The sequence below is a fragment of the Pelodiscus sinensis genome, chromosome 19, assembly GCF_049634645.1.
Source record: "Pelodiscus sinensis isolate JC-2024 chromosome 19, ASM4963464v1, whole genome shotgun sequence".
Classification (NCBI taxonomy): Eukaryota; Metazoa; Chordata; order Testudines; family Trionychidae; genus Pelodiscus; species Pelodiscus sinensis.
This window is the reverse complement of record NC_134729.1, coordinates 21,698,964-21,722,288: the sequence shown is the minus strand read 5'-3', so window position 1 is coordinate 21,722,288 and position 23,325 is coordinate 21,698,964. Positions and strand designations below refer to the sequence as shown.

At 53.4% G+C, this 23,325-nt stretch overlaps 1 protein-coding gene across 6 annotated transcripts in view; it reads right to left on the bottom strand.

Annotated features, from left to right (window-relative positions):
- Positions 1-23,325, bottom strand: part of NRTN (neurturin) — a 122,720-nt gene that overhangs the window by 16,147 nt on the left and 83,248 nt on the right. For 3 of the 6 annotated variants that reach the window (XM_075902999.1, XM_075903001.1, XM_006127278.4), the window contains exon 2: positions 10,619-10,762. In XM_075902999.1, the coding sequence (XP_075759114.1) occupies positions 10,619-10,751 (133 nt within the window). In that variant the 5' untranslated portion in view covers positions 10,752-10,762. Of the gene's footprint in view, positions 1-10,618; positions 10,854-23,325 lie in introns of all 6 variants that reach the window. The other 3 variants (XM_075902998.1, XM_014575602.3, XM_014575603.3) reach the window with 1 other exon arrangement.

Sequence of the window (23,325 nt, the reverse complement as noted above, 5' to 3'; positions counted from 1 at the left end):
GGAAGCCCAACTGTCCTGCAAGCCCTGTCTGGGGGGCTCTACCCTAGTCCAGTTAGTCCTGGCACTTGAGTCTGGCCCGATGCCAGGGAAGGCTCTTCATGCAAGTGTGTAAATTTATTTCCCATGACAGTGATGGTGCAAGACGGATTTATGGCCTCATAGACTCATAGACTTTAAGGTCAGAAGGGACCATTATGATCATCTAGTCTGACCCCCTGCACAGTGCAGGCCACAGAATCTCGCCCACCCCTCTTAGAATAATCCTCTCACCTATGTCTCAGATATTGAAGCCTTCAAATACTTTGAAGGCCCCAACATGCAGAGAGTCCTTCAGCTGTGATCTGTGCCCAATGCTACAGAGGAAGGCGAAAAACCTCCAGGGCCTCTGCCAATCTACCCTGGAGGAAAATTCCTTCCTGACCCCAAATATGGCGATCAGCTAAACCCTGAGCATGTGGGTAAGACTCACCAGCCAGACACCCAGAAAGTTCCCTATAATGAATGGTCAATTAGTTACCAAGATCATGTTATTTCATCCAACCATCCCCTTATCATAGAATCATAGAACTGGAAGAGACCTCAGAAGGTCGTCAAGTCCAGCCCTCCGCTCTAGGCAGGACCAATCCCATCTAAATCAACCCGGCCAGGGTTTTGTCAAGCCGAGACTTAAACACCTCTAGGGATGGAGACTCCACTACTTCCCTAGGTAACCCATTCCAATGCTTCACTACCCTCCTAGTAAAATAGTTTTTCCTAATATCCAATCTGGACCTCTCCCACCACAACTTGAGACCATTGCTCCTTGTTCTGCCATCTGTCACTACTGAGAACAGCCTCTCTCCATCCTCTTTGGAACCTCCCTTCAGGAAGTTGAAGGCTGCTATCAAATCCCCCCTCACTCTTCGCTTCTGCAGACTAAACAGACCCAAGTCCCTCAGCCTCTCCTCGTAGGTCATATGCTCCAGACCCCTAATCATTTTGGTTGCCCTCTGCTGGACCCTCTCCAATGCGTCCGCATCCTTTTTGTAGTGGGGGGCCCAGAACTGGACACAGTACTCCAGATGTGGCCTCACCAAAGCCGAATAAAGGGGAATAATGACATCTCTGGATCTGCTGGCAATGCTCCTCTTAATGCATCCTAATATGCCATTAGCCTTCTTGGCTACAAGGGCACACTGTTGACTCTAGCTTCTCATCCACTGTAACCCCCAGGTCCTTTTCTGCAGAACTACTACTTAACTGGTTGGTCCCCAGCCTGTAACTATGCTTGGGATTCTTCCGTCCCAAGTGCAGGACTCTACACTTGTCTTTGTTGAATCTCATGAGATTTCTAGTGGCCCAATCCTCCAATTTGTCTAAGTCACTCTGGACCCTATCTCTGCCCTTAAGCGTATCTACCTCTCCCCCTAGCTTAGTGTCATCTGCAAACTTGCTGAGGGTGCAATCTATCCCCTCATCCAGGTCATTAATAAAGATATTGAACAAAACCGGTCCTAGAACCGAACCTTGGGGTACTCCACTAGAAACCGACCGCCATCCTGACATCGAGCCATTGATCACTACCCGCTGGGCCCGGCCTTCTAGCCATCTTTCTATCCATCTTACCGTCCATTTATCCAATCCGCATTCCCTTAACTTGCTGGCAAGAATATTGTGGGAGACCGTATCAAAAGCCTTGCTAAAGTCAAGGTATATAACATCCACTGACTTTCCCATGTCCACTGAGCCAGTTACCTCATCATAGAAGCTAATCAGATTGGTCAAGCACGACTTGCCCTTTGTGAATCCATGCTGACTATTCCTGATCACTTTCCTCTCATTCAAGTGTCTCAAAATGGATTCCTTTAGGATCCCTTCCATGATTTTTCCAGGAACCGAGGTAAGACTGACCGGCCTATAGTTCCCTGGATCGTCCTTCTTCCCTTTTTTGAAGATGGGCACTACATTTGCCTTTTTCCAATCATCCGGGATTTCGCCCGATCTCCACGACTTTTCAAAGATAATGGCCAAAGGCTCCTCAATGACATTTGCCAACTCCTTCAGTACCCTTGGGTGCATTAAGTCTGGACCCATGGATTTGTGTACGTTTAGTTTTTCTAAATATTTCCTAACCTGTTCTTTACCCACCAAGGGCTGTCCATCTTCTTCCCATCTTGCGTCGCTTAGCACAGAAGTCCAGGAGCCGACCTTGTCCGTGAATACAGAGGCAAAGAAAGCATTGAGTACTTCAGCTTTCCCCACATCCTCTGTCACTAGGTTACCTCCTTCATCCATTAGGGACTGCACACCCTCTCTGATCACCTTCTTCTTGTTGACATGCCTGTAGAAACCTTTCTTGTTATCCTTCACATCCTTAGCCAGTCGCAACTCCATTTGCGCTTTCGCCTTCCTGATAACCCCCCGGCATTCTCGAACTATACATTTAAACTCCTCCCTAGTCATTTGTCCAAGTTTCCACTTTCTGTAAGCTTCCTTTTTGTGCTTAAGTACACCAAGGATTTCCCCTGTAAGCCAATCCGGTCTCCTACCAGGTTTGCCTCTCTTGCTACGCGTCGGGATGGTTTCTTTCTGTGCCTTCAATAAGGCTTCTTTAAAATACTGCCAGCTGTCCTGGACTCCTTTCCCCTTCATGTTAACATCCCAGGGGATTCTTTCCATCAGATCTCTGAGGGAGTCAAAATCTGCTTTTTTGAAGTCCAAGGTGTGTATTTTACTACTCTCTTTCCTTCCTTTGGTCAGGATCCTGAAATCTACCATCTCATGATCACTGCTTCCCAGGTTGTCACCCACCTCTACGTCCCCTATTAGTTCCTCCCTGTTTGTGAGGAGAAGGTCAAGCTGTGCACGGCCCCTGGTCGGATCCTTCAGCACTCATAGAACATTAGAACTAGAAGGGACCTCGGAGAGGTCATCAAGTCCAGGCCCCTGCCCTTATGGCAGGACCAAGAACCATCTAGATCAGTGATGCGCAACCTTTTTTAGTTGTGACCCCCCATGGGGGTTGCCGAATTTGGTTGAGAAAAAAAAAAGGAAGTGGCCCCTTTTATTCTCCGGCCACTCTCCCGCCACTCCCCCACGCCCGCCGTGTACACGTCGGGCGCTGAGCCGGGAAGCCAGGAAAAGCAGCCGGCTGGATCCAAGTGTTGCGACCCCCAAGGAAGGCAGCTGCCACCCCCTTGGGGGTCGCGACCCACAGGTTGCGCACTGCTGATCTAGATCACCCCTGACAGGTGTCTGTCTAACCTGGTCTTAAATATCTCCAATGCTGGAGACTCCACAAACTCCCTGGGCAATTTATTCCAGTCTTTCACCACCCTGACAGGAACTTTTTCCTAATGTCCATCCTAAACCTCCCATGCTGCAATTTAAGCCCATTGCTCCATAGGGATGGAGAAAGTTGCATGATGGGACCCTTACGAAGTGGTCCCCATCGCCCCCGTGCGACATGTTCCTGCCCTGGCATGCATTGCCTAAACACCGTGCACCAGACAGTGGTGAGTCGCACCCCGTGATGCCTACATGGTGAGCACATGCAGGGCTGACACGAGGAGCCAAGTATGCCTGCCCAGCAGCAATGTACTAACTTGCGTTGGCAAAAGTTTGCCGTGGAGCCGTGCCCTGAGGCGACAGACGATTGCATGCTTAATTGGAGGCGATTAACCGGTTACGGTGGAGACTGTTGACACATGGGGGCAACGGCTGGGCTAATGAAGTCATTAGCGCGATACGGGCAGGAAGTTGCGGGGGAGGGGGGAGCTTGGCAAATGAGCTGGATGTGGTGGAGAATGTGAGGTGAAAAGCTCCTCCTGACACAGGAGCAGCCCTAGACTAGCTGCCAGCAACTGGCGCCCTAGATGAACCATGCAATCATCGCCCCCACCTCTAAACCTCTCAGTGTTATTGTGCCACCATTTGGCGCCCCATTTAACTTGGTGCGCTAGGCGACCGCCTATATGGACGGGCCGCCCCTGGGCCTCTACTGCCGTGCTGGGACTCTAGAGGTTACAGATGCACGTGGGAAAAAGACACCCACAGCATGTGCCACAGATGGGCCCACGAAAACGGGCCCGGCCCACGGCACACTGGGTAGCTGAGGCAGCAGCCTGTGATAGACGCCTCAGCAGAGCCAGGGTGGGCAGGGAGGTTCTGCCACAGGGGCGGGGAAACTTTGGAGTCGGGGGCTGCAGACAAGTGAGAAGAAAATCCCCCAACAAACTCTTGCTGACATGGGTCCCGACTGAGGAGAAAACCGTCCTCCCGTTCCCCTCACACACCAGAGCCCCGGCCAGTAGACTTTTTATGCTCCAGCTCTGTGGGAGGGCAGCGGGGGGGGGGGGGGCTGGTGTGCCAGCGTGGGCTCCCCAATGTTGTAGGGGGGAACCCTGAACTTCGGGAGTCAGAGCCAAGCACGCCGGGGGCCACTACCGGCCCCTGGGTCTTAGGTTCCCCACCCCTGTTCTACAGAACTAAGAACTTCACTGTGGAGCCCCAAAGAAAATGCTCCTTCAAGCGCAGGATGTTCTGGTCCCTCACCCGCCATCCCAGCTCTTTGGTTTGCAGGGACGCGGTCCATATCTTTTCCACGCTAGCTCCTGCTGCAACGCCTCCTGCTGTGCCCCACTTTGCCTTGTTTATTTTCCTACCAGCCTGATGCCTGAGGTGCATGCTTAAGGAAAAAAAAATTCAAATGTTCGGTGCAAAGGTAAAACGAGCCCCCAAGGCGTCCCCGTTTCCAGGTGCTGGCGGCCAGCCACGTCGGGAGACGCCGGGAGGCATCGCGGCTTCCTCAGCGGGAGGGGAGCGGGCGAGCGTGCGGCTGCAGCCAACAGGGCCGGGCCGGCGTGCTCCTGCTTGTGCAGCACGGTGAGCAGCCTGAGGGCAGGAAGCGCAGAGATGTGGCACCCGTCAAGGGGGACCGCCTGGTTGGCGTCTCGGGCAGCTGTCCTCTAGCACAGGGGTTTTCAACCCCGCTTTTTCCTCTCATGATCCAGTAGAATGGCCGATGCCGTGACCTCAAATAATTTGACTGAGTGTGAGCTCCGGGGTGGGGCCAAAGATGGAGCTTTGGGTTGTAGCTGGGGGGTTCCGGCTTGGGGGGGGCGGTCAGGGCAGGACGGGCTTATCTTGAGTGGCTCCCAGTCAGCGATGCAGTGGGGGGCTAAGGCAGCTTCCTGCCTCTCCTGGACCACAGGCCGTGCTGCGCCCCAGAAGCAGCCGGCAACAGGTTCACAGCCAATGGGAGCGCGAAGCTCGTGCTCAGGGCAGGGGCAGGGCGCATAACATAACAGAAGAAGAAGATAAGAGCGGCCATACTGGGTCAGACCAAAGGTCTATCCACCCCAGTATCCTATCTGCCGACAGTGGCCAATGCCAGGTGTCCCAGAGGGAATGAACCGAACAGGTAATGATCAAGGGATCTCTCTCCTGCCATCCATCTCCACCCTCTGACAAACAGAGGCTGGGGACACCATTCCTTACCCATCCTGGCTAATAGCCATTAATGGACTTAACCTCCATGAATTTATCTAGTTCTCTTTTAAACCCTGTTATAGTCCTCGCCTTCACAACCTCCTCAGGCGAGGAGTTCCACAGATTGACTATACGCTGTATGAAGAAGAATTTCCTTTTATTTATTTTAAACCTGTTGACCATTAATTTCATTTGGTGGCCCCCAGTTCTTATATTATGGGGACAAGTAAATAACTTTTCCTTATTCACTTTCTCCACACCACTCATGATTTTATAGACCTCTATCTCCCTTAGTCTCCTCTTTTCCAAGGTGAGAAGTCCCAGTCTCTTTAATCTCTCCTCATATGGGACCCGTTCCAAACCCCTCACCATTTTAGTTGCCTTTCTCTGAACCTTTTCTAATTCCAGTCTATCTTTTCTGAGATGAGGAGACCTGTGTTCTCTCCCTTCCCCTCCCCTAGGAGCTGGGCCTGTTACCGGCCACTTCTGGAGCACAGCACAGTCTGTGGGGTTAGGACAGGCAGGTAGCTGCCTTAGCCCCCCCCCCCTTCTCCCGCAACCCCCTGCAGCACCAAGACCCAGTGCCCGACTGTCCATAACTGAGTCGTGACCCGTTGATTGAAGACCCCTGGCTTAGCTAGAAAGGCCCCCGTGTTGATCTAAGCGGCTAGCAGAAGCAGGAGAAATTCTTCCCGTCCCAGTCCAGCATCACAGGAGCATAACTCAGCACAAGTCCCCTGCTGTGCACAGCTGTAAGCGGGAGGCCACTGTGGCCCACGGGAGTTACCCAGAGGTGAGCTCAAATCAACCCCCGAAAGCTCTCACGCCGCTGAAGCCAGTTGTCCCTCAGGATCACACGAGAACAAGCCAGAGCGACTGTGCTCTTAGGACCTGGCTCCCATCTTCAATAACGACACAACCTAGTCCTCAGAGCAGACGGCATCCCGCCCCTCCACGCACAAGGCAGCACTGCGCCGTATGGGGCAGGAAGAGGGCATAAAGAGCAGCAAAAGGCGTCTCAATGACCCAAAAGCCTCAGGCAACCTCACGCCCCTGTTCTGAAGCCTGGACACACCAGAAGTCTGCAAAGAAAACAGCTGACAACTGTCACGGCCCCAAACCAAAATGGCTGAATCATTTTCAGGGAAACGGAAACAATTCAGCCAGCGGCTGCAGAGCAAGAATGGAGATTTCACAAGCTGCAAGGCAACCTGGACTCTCAGCATAGTTGTTCCTATCTCTGCTTTCATCTCTCCAGCCATTCGTCTCTCCAGCCCTCCCCGCCCTCCTGCGAGAGACACAGAGAACACAGCGAGGCTGCCCCTCGTGTCTGGGCAAAGCTCGTGACAGACACCCACACCTCACTGCACTCTGCTGCTATGAGGCCCGCAAAAAACGTTACCACAGCCAGGCTGCCGCTGTCCTGAGACACTGTCCGTTGAGCCCAGTCCTCTCACTATGTCCTTGTGCCACCCTGTCTGTACCTGTCGGCTGCCTCCTAGATCGTAAACTCCCTGGGGCACAGATGCTCTGTGTTTATGCAGCGTCTGGCACAGTAGGGTGTCAATGCACGATTAGGGCACCTCTAGGTAACAGGGTGATACAAAAAATATATTTTCATCGGCAGAGCCAGTAGCAAACCTTGCCTTCCAATCAGGGTTGCTAACCCACAGAAATTTCATTTACGGACAAAATGGGAAAAATGTATGGAGACACACATTTTTTTTACGGACATCATTTTTATACTGTATTAAGGTGCCATAAATGGCCAAAAGTGAAAAGTAATCATTGTCATTCATACATCACAAGAACAACGGGCTATTTAACTCACTTTCATTTAGTTAGTCATGGTCCTGGAAGTTTTCCATTTTGTAATTCTACATCCGAACACTGACAACTAAACAACTAAAACGTCCAATTTCCGCGGCCCCAGAGTAAAATGGTTGAAGCAGCACAGAAGAAATTTCATTGCTATAGGATAATTGCTGGGCTTTGAAATTTTATTGAACTTTTATGAAATTTACGGACACCTAAATTTTTTTTACGGATTTTACGGACGTGTCCAATTTCAGCTCATTTTTTACAGACTGTCTGTAAATTTACTGACGGCTGGCAACCCTGCTCCCAATCCCTTGCTGTCACGCCGGACTGTACGCACTCACAAGGAAGCAAAGGCAAATCAACCCACCTAGAATTTCAACAAGGATCCAGGGACCTCAGTTGGAACAAAGAAGTGGCCAACCTCAGAGGTTAGGAGCAGGGTTTCATTGCTCCTCCGAAGGACAGCAACCCTCCTTCAGGATAGTCTGCCAGCATTTTGGTGCTCCCAGGAAGAGCATCTCTCCGTGTACCCGCCACTTCGGACCATGTTTTAAGGAGCAGAAGGGGAGATGGCTGCAGGCCTGAAGAGAGCATGCTGGTTTTGAGCTTGGGTTCAAACAGATGCTGACTGGCACATGTGGACTATGCAGAGCCACACCATGGATAAGGAAGCCTCAGGTAAAGCAGAAGAGGCACAAAACCCCATGTCTGGAGGGGTCAGGCTTGGATGAGCCTAGAAGACCATGGTCTCTGCAGCTTAACTGGCTGGAGAATCTAGCGGTGGCCTGGAAGTCCTGGCGTAGAAGTTGAGTTAACACACCCTGCGTTTGTTAGCGTAGGACTTGGAGCATCTACACTCATTTGCAATCTTGGGAAAGGGTTGATTGAAACTCCAGTCCCAGCCTGGAGCTCTGGCATCCCCAAATGCATACTGCAGGCCTCAGTCCAACCTCCCACCTTCCAGACGTCCCAAAGCTCTCCCAAACCGTGGCCGGGCAAGCTCGCTGTCCATGACGCAGTGTGGGAAAGCCGGCCGGTCCAGAGGACCAGCAGAGTCAGCTGGAACTTTGGGATACAGGAGAAACTCAGCGTTATAAACACCCAAATTACAAACTCATCAGCCAACGTCACACTTCATTTGGCCTATTTGAAATCATGGGATGGTGGGCGGGCGAAGCCCGCCCACCTTCTAAAAGCCCCTCCCCAACCTTATGGGAGGGACACTGGACCCATGTTCAATTGATTTCTTGGGACAAATAATGACTAAAGGATCAAGAAGTGCGGGCTAGAGGTTCAAAATAAGGGAGCCGGATGGGGACACCGAGCAGAGAACCCCGGACAGCGCCCACTGCTCCTCAAAGCTGTCGATGGAGCCAGTGGACGCCGCCCAGAGGAACTCTGCCCGGATTCGTGACACGAGGGAGGAGCGGAAATAGGCCCCACAGTCGCAGAGAACCCCCTCGTCTAGCATCCTCCTCCTGCTGTTGTAGATGGCAACTTTCGCCAAGGCCAGGAGGAGGCTGACGAGGAGGTCTCGCGACTTTGTGGGGCCACGGATTGGGTGTGCATAAATAAAAAGGTGAGGGGAAAAGTGCAGCCAGAACCTCAATAAGAGGTTCTGGAGGAGCCGGAATAGGGGCTGCAACCTGGCGCATTCAAGGTAGGCGTGCGCCAGGTTCTCCCTCACGCCGCAAAAGGGGCAGGTGTCTGGGATGGGGGTGAACCGCGCCAAGTACACGCCCGTGCTCACGGCTCCGTGGAGGAGCCGCCAACTGATGTCCCCGACGGGCCGCGGAATTAAGGTCGAATAAACGCTGGCCCATCGGGGTTCCCCACCCTCTATAGGTCTGAGGTAGTCCCGCCACTTTGTATCGGGGCGGGACACGAGGGTGGGGAAATGCAAAGCGTGGAGCACGAGCGTGTACAGCTGTTCCCTGGGCGCGGTCCGGAAACAGACCGGCTGCAGATTTTGCAGCCGGCTGGGGGTCCAAGGGTGGGGAGGCCGGGGGGGCCCGCGGGATAGGGAACTAGACATGCCCAAACAGGCAGCAGCACCGCAGGGGAGGGGGGGGGGGAGCAAATCCCTTACGGTACTGGGTTAAACGGAAACCACTGAACACACAAAGGGAAAGCAGCATTTTTCCTCTGCGCCGTACAGTTTCAAAGTTGAATGAAGCCAACTTTCAGCTGTTAACAGAGGAGAGAACCATAACGAGTAGACCCTTGTAACTCTGAGGTTCTACTCTACTTCTGGGGGACTATCAGAGCACAAGACCAGTGGGGCTGCATCTATACTGCACAGCAACAGCGCTGGAACCCTAGGTCCCGGCATGGCCTGGCTGCACCTGACATGGGTTTCCGGGGCTCAGCCCGAGGATCTGGGGAAGGATCTCAAATCCCAGGCTCCAGCCTGAGTCCAAATGTCTACGTTGCTATTTTAGCCCTGCCGCCTGAGCCCAACAAAGCTGGCCCAAGCTCTGAGACTTGGCACGGCAGGATTTTTACAGCAGAACAGACACGCTCCATCCCCGTGGCATCCTGAGACCTGTATTCCCTATAAACTACGTGCTTGTGAGGCTGCAAAGGAGGAATGCCGCCCAGGCTGATGCGCAGAGAGCTCATAGCTAGCTTTGTGTTTCTCCGGGTAGTGCACATTCACACATGGCTTGGTGCACGTAACAAAATTTATTCCGCACATAGGTGGGGAAAAAATCCACCTAGGGATGGAAAAAATTAGCGGGAACATTTCCTGAGACCCTGGCTCTGAGCTCTGGGTTAGCACGATTTGCGTGCAGACGGGCAAGGGTTCGATTTGATCTGGAGTTCTAACCCTAAGCTCACACTGCAGTGTAGACACACACTACACCTGGGGTGGGGAACCTGAGGTCCAGGGGATGGATGCAGCCCCCAGCTTGCCTGGATCCGGTCCCTGAGTCTCAGGGGACCCCCCAGCGTTGGAGATCCTGCGCTGGTGCTCCGCCCCTTCCTTCGCCCCACTGCAGGGCTAGCACGCACAAAATCTACTAGGTTGGGCCCCCCAGGCTCTGTTGTGTGGCAGAATGTGGGGAGAGTCTTCCCCCTTCTCCGTCGGGGGCCACGACAGTGAAGTAAGTTTTTTGTGCAGCCCCCAACTGATTTTTCAGTGGATCAGCGGCCCCCAACCCCCAAAAGCCCCCCCCCCCACTCTACGCCCTTTGTAGCACCATCACACCATTGCCTCATGCGTTCCAAGGGGAAGAAACGCTGCCCCCGCCCCCCCTGCTTGGCCAGTGGAGCGGATGCCCTCCCCCGGCGGATGGAGTCAAGGCAGAAGCATGCTGTGGCTTACATCGAGAGAGCAGCGGGTCCCGGGGCTCCAGGGCGCGGGGGTGTCTCCGTGGAGCTGCAGGCAAGGCAGAAGAGGAGGCGGAGCGTGACGGCGAGGGAGGGAAGGGGCTGTGTGTCCGGCGTCCGTTGAGCATGTCTCTACAAACTAAAACGGACAACATGGAACTGAGGAGCATCGAGGCAATGGCTGCAAACTTCCATACCTTCATCTTAGAGCAAGTCAGAACATTGAAACTCTGCAAAACAGGCAAAACAAACATCCTCATTAAAAACCCTCTACCCCCGGGCCCGCTGCACCTCCCCCGCGGCCAGCTCCCCGGGCACGATGGGCGCGGCATGAGCTGCCGAGCAACCTTCCTCGGGGATCTCAGAGCAATCACACGCATTCCTCCGCTCAGACTCCCCCCTCCCTCCCTCCTCGCCTTAGAGGGAAACTGAGGCACAGGGCCAGGCAGCCTGGCAGCCACTCAGAGCTCAGGAGTCCTGCGTCACAGCCCCCTGCTTTCGACCACGGAGCCCACACGTCGCTTTCCCCTTGCGGCAGCAGGCTGCTCTGCGTGTGGGCCAGAGGGCGTTTGGAGATAATCAGCACAACTGGGCCGAGCGCTAGGAAGGGCAGACGGGGGAAGGAGGGCGCACGCACGCGCGTGAGCGCCCTAGGAAGGGGGGGCAGGACACAGGAGCTGCTCAAGAGACCCCCAACTGAGCTGTCTGGATGCAGGAGAAACCTCGGCTGCACCTTTCAAAAGGCAGGAGAGTGACCAATTCCGGATGGCAAGCAGGGTCGACCTGGGGTTGCAGCTGATGGATCCTTTCCCACCGGCAACGCAGTCTAGCCTAGATCTGGGGGCCAGCATGTTTCCCTTCCAAATAAATATCCATAATTCAGCACCAAAAAACCCCTCAGCCCAGCCAGAGCAGCCAGCATGTGAGTGCTAAGCAGGAGCGCTAAGTCTGATCCCTGTCTCCGGCACAAGATGGGTACGGAAGCAGCAGCCAACATCCACCCACGGAAGCAATTCACACGTCGCCTCTTTTCCAAAGACCTTTTGCCTGATCCCTCCTTTGCACTGGGCCTCCTGGAGTCAATTACTCCAGTGCAAAGCAAATGCCATTTGGAGCCACTAGCCCTGTTCCCACCCACCGTGCACCGGTATCACACAAGACCAACGGGTGGAGAAAGGGTTCGAAGGCTCGTCCCCTTTCCAGCAGCGACTAGAGCTGGCAGTTTTGAGATCTCAGGAGAATTCCCCAACCTGAATGGGGAAGAAGAGTCAACATCTCAAACGTGTTGGAGGTCTAAAAATTCCCCCCACCCTCCAGAAAAAAAACACCTGGTTTAAGCCCATTAACACGTTTGATTTTGACAATGTTGAATCATTTTGTTTTGAAAATTTTGAAGCATTTTGTTTTCAACCTCTCTCTTTTAAAACTACTTTCTAGTCGGACTGTCAAGATAGAAACTGATTCAGCTCAGGTCACTGGAACTTTTCAGGTGAAAAATGTTCACGGGGGGCATTCTGACAATTTCAGAACACTTCCCCTGCCCTCTCCCCGCCCCGGAATTTCTCAGGTCAGGAGATTTTGCAAAATGAGTCCTATTTTGCCAACAAAATTGCAAGGGTTTGACATTTTTTCAGCAGAACAGTTTATTGAAAAATTTCTGACCAGCTCTGTAAGCCCTGGTCTACACTAGGGCTTTATTTCAAAATAACCCCCCGAGGTTGAATCAATAAGGGGAGCATCCAAAGAACATGCACTTATTTTGAAATCTGTACTCCTGCTTTCCTCAAGGAAGAATACTGATTTCAAAATAGTTATTTCAAAATAACGGTAGTGTGGACGCTTTGGTACCATTATTTTGAAATAACTATTCCCCAGGCTAATTCGAAGTAATTATTCTCCATTGCTTCCTGGGGCTCTAAGTTGAGGTTGCGTGCCTCCATTAACGGAGCCTGCCTCGGACTCATTTTGAGGCTTCCCCGTTGTGTGGACGCGCTAGTTCGATTTTGTTATTTTGGGAGTTAAGTCAAATTTAGTTATTTCTAAATAGTTTCCTAGTGTAGACATGGCCTTAGAGACTTATACCAGAGGAATTCTGTTGTGCTGATCAGGGCTAACTAGAATTGAATAATCCAACCCCTACCTGACGTAACTACGCTGACCTAAATGCTGGTGTGGACAGCACCAGAAGGGCAGGAGAATTTCTCTTACCACCATGGCGATTGTTTCTTGGGGTAGAGCATCTTTACTGGAGAGTTACAGCGGCACTGCTGCATCGGGGCATCTGAGCCAATCCAGCATTTTAAGAGAGACCGGCCCTAAAACAAGCTGCTCTGCTCTTTACTAGGGTTTGCCCTGCAAAGACAGCTCTGCTACGGGAGAGTCAGCTAGAGTCTGTTCTTCCTGGAACGTTGTCAACAGGGTTGCTTGCAACAGCAGGCCGCATGCAGCACCCCTGGGCTTCTATGTGTGGCCTGGGAGATGTATGGTTTGCGGTCGCCAACGTGCCAAATTCGGCTGGTTTCCATCTAGGGATGCAAGCAACTAGTGTGACGTAGTGTGGGTACCTTGCTGGTTGCTAGGCTTGGGCAGTGGGTGACCCCCACTGGCTGCTGCCTGTACCACGGCCCAGCCGAGTAGCTGATAGGACAGGAAGGTAAGGACAGGAAGGTAACCTGTTCTACCAGTTTCCCCCAGGGAGAGAAACAAAGGAAGGTGGGATGCCGCCCCTGGCGGGAGGGGGGGGGGCGGGGGGAGACAGGGCTGGAAGGGACGGTCTTTAGTTTTCTGGCTGGGAAGCAGGGGAGAAGGAGCTAGGGAGGGGACTGGGATTGTAGGGCCCAGCCACCCCCCATCTCAAGGGGGGCACTGAGGCCTCCTAGCCCCAGTTCCTGTAACCAGATTACATCTGTGCTGTGCTGTATCCTGGAGAAGCAACAAACTCCCTCTAGTCTACTAGCTGGTGAAGTCTGTACGTGCCATTATGGGGGTGCAGGAGACGGGGAAAAACCCGACCCGCCGTCACAACTAGTTGACTATCTGATAAGCAAAAGTGTATCGGCCAGTTGACTAGTCCCTCGACTAATTGCTTCCCCACTTCACTGGCTGCCTCAATTGGGGAGAGGGGAGGAGGTAGGAGCTGGTGCTGGGAGGGGAGCCACAGGAGGCAGGGGGATAGCGGAGACCAGGCACGAGCCCAGCTCACGCCGCGCCTCTGCTTTTTAAATGTATTAAGAGCCACCAGGGTATTATTAAGAGCTGGGTCACACCTGCCGGCTCTTAATACCTTTAAAAATCAGAATTGCAGTGGGGGGGGGGGACCCGGTGCGAGCCAGGACAGCTGATTTCCGGCTCGTACCAGGTCCCCCCTGCTGCGCTTCAGCCTTAAATGTAAAAAGGTTGGAGCACAGCAGGGGGAGTGAGCTGGGAATCAGCTATTTCAGAAGCCGTCAGGCTCTTAATATGTTGAAAAGGCTAAAACACGGGGGGGGGGAGGGATGGCAGGAGAGAGACTTAGCACAAGCCAGGAAACAGCTGTCCCCGCTCACGCGGGGTCCCCTCTGCTGCGCGTCAGCCTGCCGGCTCTTAATACACTTAAAAGGCAGAGCCCGGGGCTGGGAGCTAACTCCGCTGCAGCTCCCCTGCTTATCGACTGGTCGATGGAAAATCCGTCAATTCATTGATTCAGCTAAGTTTAACATCCCCATTTCCATCTCTGCCGGTTTTTTTCCAACCGGTATTGTCGGAGTGACACACAGTAGAGCAAGGGCAGCAGAAAGGACTGGGCTGACTACATCCAACAAAACCTGGGAGAGCCGTGCGCTCCCTCTGCATCCAATCAAAGCGCTGCCACAGTGCAATCGGCACAGATTCTAACCATGCAAATGCAGTTAGCAAAACTACCCTAATCCCAGGAGGCTATCTTGGCTATGACAAGCATCCCCCCCCTGCCCCCGAGATGGAGGGCCACTCCTGCAGCCCACTCACTAGCCTCCGTTACCCACCTTTGGTCTACAAAGTTCCCAGCAGTTACACCTGGGCAAACTCCTGGGTTCTGATGCAAACTGGGAGACAATTTGGAAGAAACTTTTTGCGGAGAGAAAAGCAGCTTTGGCAACATCAAGACCTTTCATGAATCACTGCCTCAAGCAACCAACAAAAAATCATCCCAAAGACATCGACACATTTCAGGGCTGTCAAAACCAAGTGCTTTGATTTGCTGGTTTGCAATGACTTTGTTGCAAACTGTTCTTGCATGACATGTTTAAAAAAAACATGCAAAAGCAAAAGCAAAACATTCGGGTTTCGCCAAAATGAAACCGTTTGTTCAACCTGAGGTTTTTTTTAAATTATTTTAGACTTTTTTCAGTTTGGAGAGAAATTGCATGTATTTTCACTGTTGGTAGGGTTGGCAGATGGTTTAACAAAAAATACCAGACACCCCTCCCTCCCACACCACCCCAAAAAAACCCACCAGGAAAAAATTCTGTTGAGGAAAAAAAGGGGGGAAACCAAAGTTAAGCAAAAAAAAAAAAAAAAAAAAAGAGGGGTGCTGCACCTTTAAATGGCCCAGTGCTCCTCACACCCTTCCCCCCCACCCCACCCCACCCCACCCAACGAGACAGGGGAAAATTGTCCCCACCGGGCTTCCGTCCGAGGGAAACAGGAAATACCGGACATTTCACATGTCTGGTATTTTCTGGGTTTTTTTAACCGGACAGGGGAGCCAAATACCGAATGGTCCGGGTGAAAACTGGACACCTGGCAACCCTAATTGTTGGCCTGATCCAAAATTAATTTTTTTGGAACAGCCAATTAACCAAAAAAAAAAAAATCTACCATTCGTCCCGCTCTAATTTTGACCTGGTAGCCTCGTAGGCTACATCTACACTGCAGAGCTATTTCGGGATATCAGAAATATCCTGAAATAGCTATTCCTTGTCTTTAAAGCGGCCTGTTATTTCTAAGTAGATTTCAAAATAATGGGCATGCTATTCCGGAGTCCCTGTGGTCCTCGTTCCACGGGGGTTAAGGGATGTTTCGGAATAGCGCTTTAGTTCCAAATCTGGCATTGTGTAGACAGCACCACATTTTGAACTATGCTATTTCAAAATTAACTCAAAGTAAGAACAAAACACAAGGACAGTCATTCTGGGTCAGACCAAAGGTCCACCTAGCCCTGTATCTTGTCTGCCGACAGTGGTCAATACTAGATACCCCATATGGAGTGAACAGAACAAGGGATCATCCCCTGTCATCTATTTCCAGACAGAGGCGAGAGACACCATCTCTGTCCATCCTGGGTAATAGTCATTGATGGATCTATCCCTCCATGAATCTATCTAGCTCTTTTTGGAACCCTGTTAAAGTCCTGGTCTTCACCACATCCTCAGAACTTGGTAAACTGCATAGCGTATTTTGAGGCCAGGGTGCAGTGTCGATGCGCCTTTTTCTTACCGTCTCTGCAGTGGGGGAATTGACAAGGAAATTAGGAAAAGTCCCAGGAGTCTTGGGGAGACACACACAGCCTCACCACGGTGTCATTTTTTACAGCCCCTTTCCAGAGCTGTGCTACAGCTGAAAGCATTCGTTTAAAAGGGGAAACGAGAGAAATCCTCATCCGGTCCGTTCTAGTCGACAAACGCCTTGCTCCCTATTCTCCAGCTAACGGAGAGTCTTGCGTACGTTACCAACCATTCTTAATCACCGAGCATTCATTATGGGCCAAACCGTACAGTCCCCACGTGGATCTGAGTTGCATGGATCCTAACTCCCCTTTACACCTGGCACAGAAAGGCGGCTTGCTAGCGAATGCAAACACAGATCCAAAGCAAGGCCTTCTGAACAGCTAATGGCTTTTGCACCAGTGTGAAGCAGATCCACGGACTTTAACAGCAGTATTGCCTGCCCAAAGTCTAAACAAACCGCAGGACTTGGCCCAATGATAATACCAATAAATTATATATTGGGCACCGAGCACTAGGTTTCTGGGCACCTAGCATGTAGCAATGGGTCTCATTAAAAAACCACAGCGCCAATAAGCAAATGAGAGAGCAAACACACACGCAGCTCCCCTGAGCTGGCCTCCTGCCCTCCGCCCACACCCCGCCACACACGCCGCGGCTGCCCCCAGCCAATCCCCCCCTCCCAAGCCACGCCAAGCTACCACACAAACAGGCCTCTCTTCAGCCTGGAAGGCGGCGGACGCCGGGGCCAGGGGCTGTGCTGCGAGGGAGAGAGTCGGGGGGCTCCCATGACCTCGCTGCCGACCCGGTGCTGATCAGGGCACAGATCAGGAGCGGGAAGGGGTGTGCTGCCCTTTTCAGGCCCAATCTGGATCTCACAGCAAGTGCTGCCAGGGTAGCGCCATGGGGGCTCCCTCCTGCGCCCTCGGACTGACCTGCTTTGTGGGCGCAGGGAGCCGAGAGGGAGGCCGAGAAGCTGTCCCGGAACGCACTCCCCCCCCCCCCCCCCCCACGCAGTTCTGGCTGCGAGCACCTGGCTGGCCTCCGCGGGGCAGCGCTCGCTCGCCCCCACACAGCTCTGCGGAGCGACGGTAACGAGGGCGCGGGGATTCTCGCCTGCCAGAGCCCCGCGTTTTAGCTGGCGAGCACAGGCAGCCTCAGCAGAAATGCCAGGTCAAGTCCCAGGCGACATGACACAGTTACATTGGCCTGGGGCAGCTCCGCTCGCAGCCCTCGCAGGGATTTCCGCAGTGGTGCACAGGGCTCGGGGCGGTACGTCGTCGCCAGGAGCACTGGGGTAGCATGGGGGGCTGAGAGCCTGAGCGTGCTGCTCCAGGTGCGGGGCCCGACTCACACCTGGATGCTTAGCTCGGCTCCCTGGAGCTCAGTTCCGGGGGGAGCTCCCTGACAGAAACCAGCCTCCCCCCCAGCCAGAACCCACCTCCCCCAGCGGTAGCCAGGCCCTGAGCTGGAGTCCCCACCAATGTTCCCTCTAACTTTTCCCATCTGTGTGCAGAATAAGTTTTGTTCTGTGCAGCGGGGCATGTGCAAATGTGCACCACCAAGAGAAACATATGCTGCTAGCAGTGGGCGCTCTGCTAATCAGCTGGGCAGCATTTTAATCTGTCCTGGGTGGCTGCCCAAGTGTTCCACTTACAGGAAATACTGCACCCCCCCCCCCCCTGCCCCATCTCGGGGTGACAGCCCCAGCTATGAGCCGCGCGTGGGGTTCACAGCAGAGAACCTACCAGCCTTCCTTGTCAATTCCACGTCTCTGGAAGGGTCCTGGGTCCTTGCCCCAGCTTGCTGCTTAACTCTAAACAGAAAACACCTGGGCTACGTCTAGACTGGCATGATTTTCTGCAAAGGCTTTTAACGAAAAAGTTTTCCATTAAAAGCATTTGTGGAAAAGAGTGTCTAGATTGGCACGGACGCTTTTCCGCAAAAGCACTTTTTTGCGCAAAACAAATCTGAGCCGTCTACACTGGCCCTTTTGCGCAAAAGGACTTTTGCCTGAACGGGAGCAGCATAGTATTTCCGCAAGCAGCACTGATTTCTTACATGAGATCGTCAGTGTTCTTGCGGAAATTCAAGCAGCCAGTGTAGACACAGCCCTGCAGTTTAGGGCTACACAGGATGGCAGGGAAACAGGATCCACGCTGGAGCCGTGAATCAACAGTGGTCAGGGTTGGAGAGGGGCTGTCCAGCCTCAGCACTGAGGCGTGGCTACGATGGGATCGAAGCAATGCCAGGAGAGAGCATCTGATCTAGTGATCATGCCGACTGTATGGACCAAGAATGTGCCAGGGAGGCTGCCAAGCCCACCCCCGAGGACCCATCTCCCACTAACAACAGCCGCTGCCTCCCCCAGCCCTCCCCTGGGCCATGTCCCGCATGCTTAGCCCAGGGAGGTGACCTGAGAACAGCCCTCCGCGAGCCGAAGGCCTGTTGTAAAGCAGACGCCAATCACTTTTTCTCCCTGTGCTCCCAAGGAACGGGCTTAATTTGCCCCTGGGAGATTTGGGGCAGACCGTAGGAAAATCTTTCCAACTCTCAGGGGAGCAAAGCTCCGGAACAGGCTCCACAGGGATTCACGCCACTGGAGGGTTTAAGGAGCAGCGTGGACAAACCCTTGCCAAGGTCGGTCTGGGTTTATTTGGTCCTGCCTCAGCGCAGGGGGCAAGGATGAGACAACCTCTCGCGGCCCCTTCCAGCCCGACACGTCCTAGTGTCTCTCCGCACTGGACTGGCCGTTTCCATAATGAGCCGGGGAAACGGCTGCCGACTCCATCCCCATCCTCTTCACTGTGGCCCCAACCACATCACCTCCCTGCCCCCTTCCCAATGCCTTTGCCACGTCGGCATCCCCTACCCCTGCCCTGGCACAGTGCCTCACGCACCCACCCTCCTCCCACTCAGGGTCTGGGTGCTGCCTGTTCCACCTCTGCCCCCTTCACACCCCGTCTTCCGCCAGCACCTCCAGGCCACACACGAGCCAGTGGCAGAAGCAGGAACAGGCTGATGACCCGTCTGTGTGCTGACCCAGTTTAGGGGGTCCTGTATTGCCTCTCACCCTGGTACCTAGGGACCTACTGTCCTGGACACTGGCCCACACCCTCAACGAGGGCCGGAAGAGGGTGTCCACATGGCAACGAGGGGCTAGCTTGGCCCAGTTGACTGGGGTATGCAGGGTGCAGATGACGGGGCTGTTTAGGTTCAGGCTGGAGCCTGGATTCTAAGGAAGTAGTGGAGTCTCCATCCCTAGAGGTGTTTAAGTCTCGGCTTGACAAAGCCCTGGCTGGGTTGATTTAGTTGGGACTGGTCCTGCCTAGAGCAGGGGGCTGGACTTGATGGCCTTCTGAGGTCTCTTCCAGTTCTACGATTCTATGGTACTGCGAGCGGGGCTGGTCCCACAGCTCAGCCCAAAAGTCCACTGCTGGTGTCTAACTACGGCGTAGGCACAGCCTAAGGGTGTGAAGGGCTAACGTCTGTGCTGTGCCTTGCTCCTAGAAACGCCCTCCCTCAGCAGAGCACCATGCCATTTCCCACTCCTCCTAGCCTCTTGCATAGCTCCAACTTGCCCCATCACCCCTCAAGACAGCCACCCCGCCGGGCCGTCCCCTTACACCCCCTGACAAACAGCATTTCAAACAAAACAAAGCAAACTACAGGCGGAACCTCTCTAGTCCAGCACGCGCTGGGCCATCAACATCCGTGGTTCAGCATGATTTTAGTTAGCTGGATGTCCACTTGTCATGGGTGCGGCCAAGTTTCCCGTGGTCCCGTAAAGTTTGTTTACACAGAGCCAGGACGAGTGGCTGTTCTTTAGCTCTAATTTACCCCCCAATGTCTTCTAAGAGCCCACTAAGCAGTGGAAGTGTTGGTAACAATCCTCGACAGAATTGACCTCCCGTGATTTGGCAAATTCTTTGGTTTGGCACCGGTCAGGTCCCAAGGGTGCTGGACTAGAGACGTTCAACCTGTAGGAACTAATAAGCTATTCTGTGTTGCAGGCCAACACACCCCTCAGCCAGCCCCCACGTATTTCTCCAGCCACCCGGCTTCTTGTTTTCCCCGCACCACAGGGACCAGGGCGGACGAGAAGCTCTCCGGCGCCAGGATCACACCTCGGCGCTGTGCTCGGCACGTCTGCAGTGCCGAACCACCAGGGCTGGTCCTAACCAATCGGTGGCCTCGGGGGACTGCCCGGCTCTCCTGTAGGGTTGCCAGATGGTTTAAAAAAAATACCGGACAAAACGTTGTCAAGCAATAAATAAATCAATAAGGGGGGTCGGGGAGTAAGCAGAGAAACCTGGGGGAGGGGAGGAAAGGATTCGGGAGGTTGGGCCAAAATGCGGTCCTTATCCACCCCTAACACCGGCTCTGTCTGCGGTCCTGGCCTGGCTCTGCAAACCACGCACAGGTCAGTAGCAAAGCCCGTCGGTTTCCCCTCCGCATTCGCCTCGTCCAACAACACGCTTGGCTTCACGAGCTGTCCTGCGTCCAGTAGCTGCTGTGGTGCTTTGTTTGCATTGGGGCAACATTTCCCCAGGTGCCTCGGTGATTTAGGAACCTCCCCCCCAGTTTCAAAGGCAACAAACAGTCCAGTGCCTGGGAGCCACGGTCATGCCACGTGATGTAAGACACACCCCCTCTCACGGGAGGAAAGGCAACGGTTTCATCGGGGATTTGGAGACTTAGGAGCCAAGGCTGTCTCTTGGCTAGTATGGCAGCAGCTGCCCTGCCGTGGCACTCCCGTGGAGACGTTCACTTGCTGCAGTCCACCCACCTCCCGTCTGCACCGGGGGTTAAGTCGGCAAAACCGTATCGCTTACGGGGGGGAGGGGTTCAGTCTGAGGCTGCAGGGGCTTAGGCCCTTTTGGAAAATGCTAGCTGGCTCGGCCGAAGCGAGCCACCTCTGTCCGCTGCTCACCCTTAGGAAACTACTTCCCAGCATCTGACCCAGCGACAAATGCTTCAGCAGGTCTCCCCAAACCATGTGCTGCCGCGTTAATTCCAGCGGTTATCAGCCCCCTCCTCCTTGCAACCACCAGGCCCCGGGGCAGGTGGCCAACTGCGAACGGCTCTCCCGCTTGCCGCCTTCTCTCCCTCTCCAGCCAGACCTGATAAAACCAAAGAAAAAACGGTGATCCCCACGCCGGAGGCTGGAGTCAGTGGGTTCTAAATGTGATCCCAAGCGCCCGACCGCCCTTTCAGACTGGATCGGGGACACAACGTGCCCTACACGCCCTCTACTGGCTCCGCGGGAGAATCAACTGAGCAACGCACTCCCGGGAGCCAGGTGAAATTTTTGGCAGCTAATAGAAATTTGGCGGAAGAATGCTTCTTTTTTTTTTTTGGCATTCCAAAACGGCTCGTGAGTTCGGGTCGGATTCAACAGTTAAATCGAGGCAGGTGTGATCTGGCTGCGTTTCTGCTCTACGATCTGCGAGCCTGGGTGCAACTGAGCACCCAACAGGCAGGGCAACTGGGAATCAGGCCTTTAACAAGGGTAGCAAAACGGGGGCGGGGGTATTAACCCCCCACTAAGAAACAGATCACTTCCCCCAATAGATTTCTGAACCCGCCCCCTGCAAATCTGACTTAACACAGACATTTCTGTGTTAAAATGTGTTTAATTAACTAAGCGTGTAACTGCTGAAAATTTCAACGTGAACGATAGGTGACTCCCTGGGACCCGGTACGCACAGGGAGACAGCTTTTAAGTCGGCACCCTGTGCGTACCGGGGGCGTGTGTGTAACCATGCACATTAACTGTGTACACAGTTACACTTTCACATCCTTACTATGTACCATTAAATTCCCTGAACTGGCTCGTAACGTTCTCCCTTTTCCTTTCAGCTCTTGGCAAACTCCAAACACATCTCCGTTTTAAACAAATTCTGCAGTCTAGAAACACAGAAACAAAAAAGGAACTGTTGCCAAGTGGGAAGAAAGTGAGTTGAACTGAGGGAAAGAAATGTTTATTGTAAAATGGACCTTGACAGATTCCTCTTTAATGTGACTATAGAAAATAATAAATATGGCGCTAGGAAGCTGCTACATTGCCAGTAACACTTTATTTTACAGGATGTAAATAATTACATGTTAACGAACAAAGTAATTATACGCCCCGCAGGCTATAGGATAATTGTAAAACCAAGCCAGAGTCTAAATATTTTAAATGGACTGTAAACAAAGCCACGTTAGAAAAAGAATAGTTTAGCCATATAAGGAGGTGAGATCGTTAATAGAGCCATGACACCAAAGGGTTAGCTGCAAATATACCTTATCCTCATGGCACCAATAAGAAAATCTGGTTCTGTGCACAGAAATAGCCCAAGAATCCCACAGATCACCGTGTTGCTGTTGGTTTGTACTGCAGCACCAGCCACAGTCCCCCGCTGCCATCAAGGCACCAGCTTCATCCTGGAAGAGACAGTCCCTGTCCCAAAGAGCCGACAATCTACCTAGACAAATGTGACATAGTGGGGGTGCTGTCTGCTCTGTAACCGGGGGTACCCCCATGCTGTGATGCGTGGTTCCCACTGACTCACCCACCTGTGGATTGGCCCAGACACCTAGTCCCAGCCTGAGCAGATAACACGGCTCTTCCCAGGGGGAGGGACACCAGAAGGGAGGTGGAGACGCCAGCTGGCTGGGGGGCAAGGCCAGGGAGCGAAGCAATTTTTTGCAGGGAAAACATGAAGAGAGGAGACTAAGGTGAGTACTGGGGGCTAAAGAGGGGGGAGATGGACCCGACCCCAAGGCATCCTGGCCCGGACTCCTGTAACCACATCACGTCTATGCTGTGCTGTATCCTGGAGAAGCAATGACCCCTCTTTGTTGTACCGGCTGGCGGAGTCTCATCTCGCTGCTGGCAGGGTGCAGGGTCGGGGGTATCCCGGACACACCGCCAGAACAAGACAGAGCACAGAGTGAGAGAAAGGAAGGTGTATGTTCCCCATTGCAGAGAGAGGCACATTTCACCCAGCGCAGCCATCAATTCCGCACCGGGCACACCTGATTTCCAGGAGCATGCCCCTCTGGGGAGGGAGCAGAACACACCCCGTGTCCAGACGGAACAGCTGAGACAAGGAATCCGTGCCACGAATGGCCTGGTGGCTCAGAAAGGTTCACAGGAAGGATGCAGCTAATAGCTCGGAGCCAGGTGTTGTTCCTGCACTTCGAAAGAGGCAGAGGCCACAATCGAAACAAAGGATGGGAAGGGCAAACAACC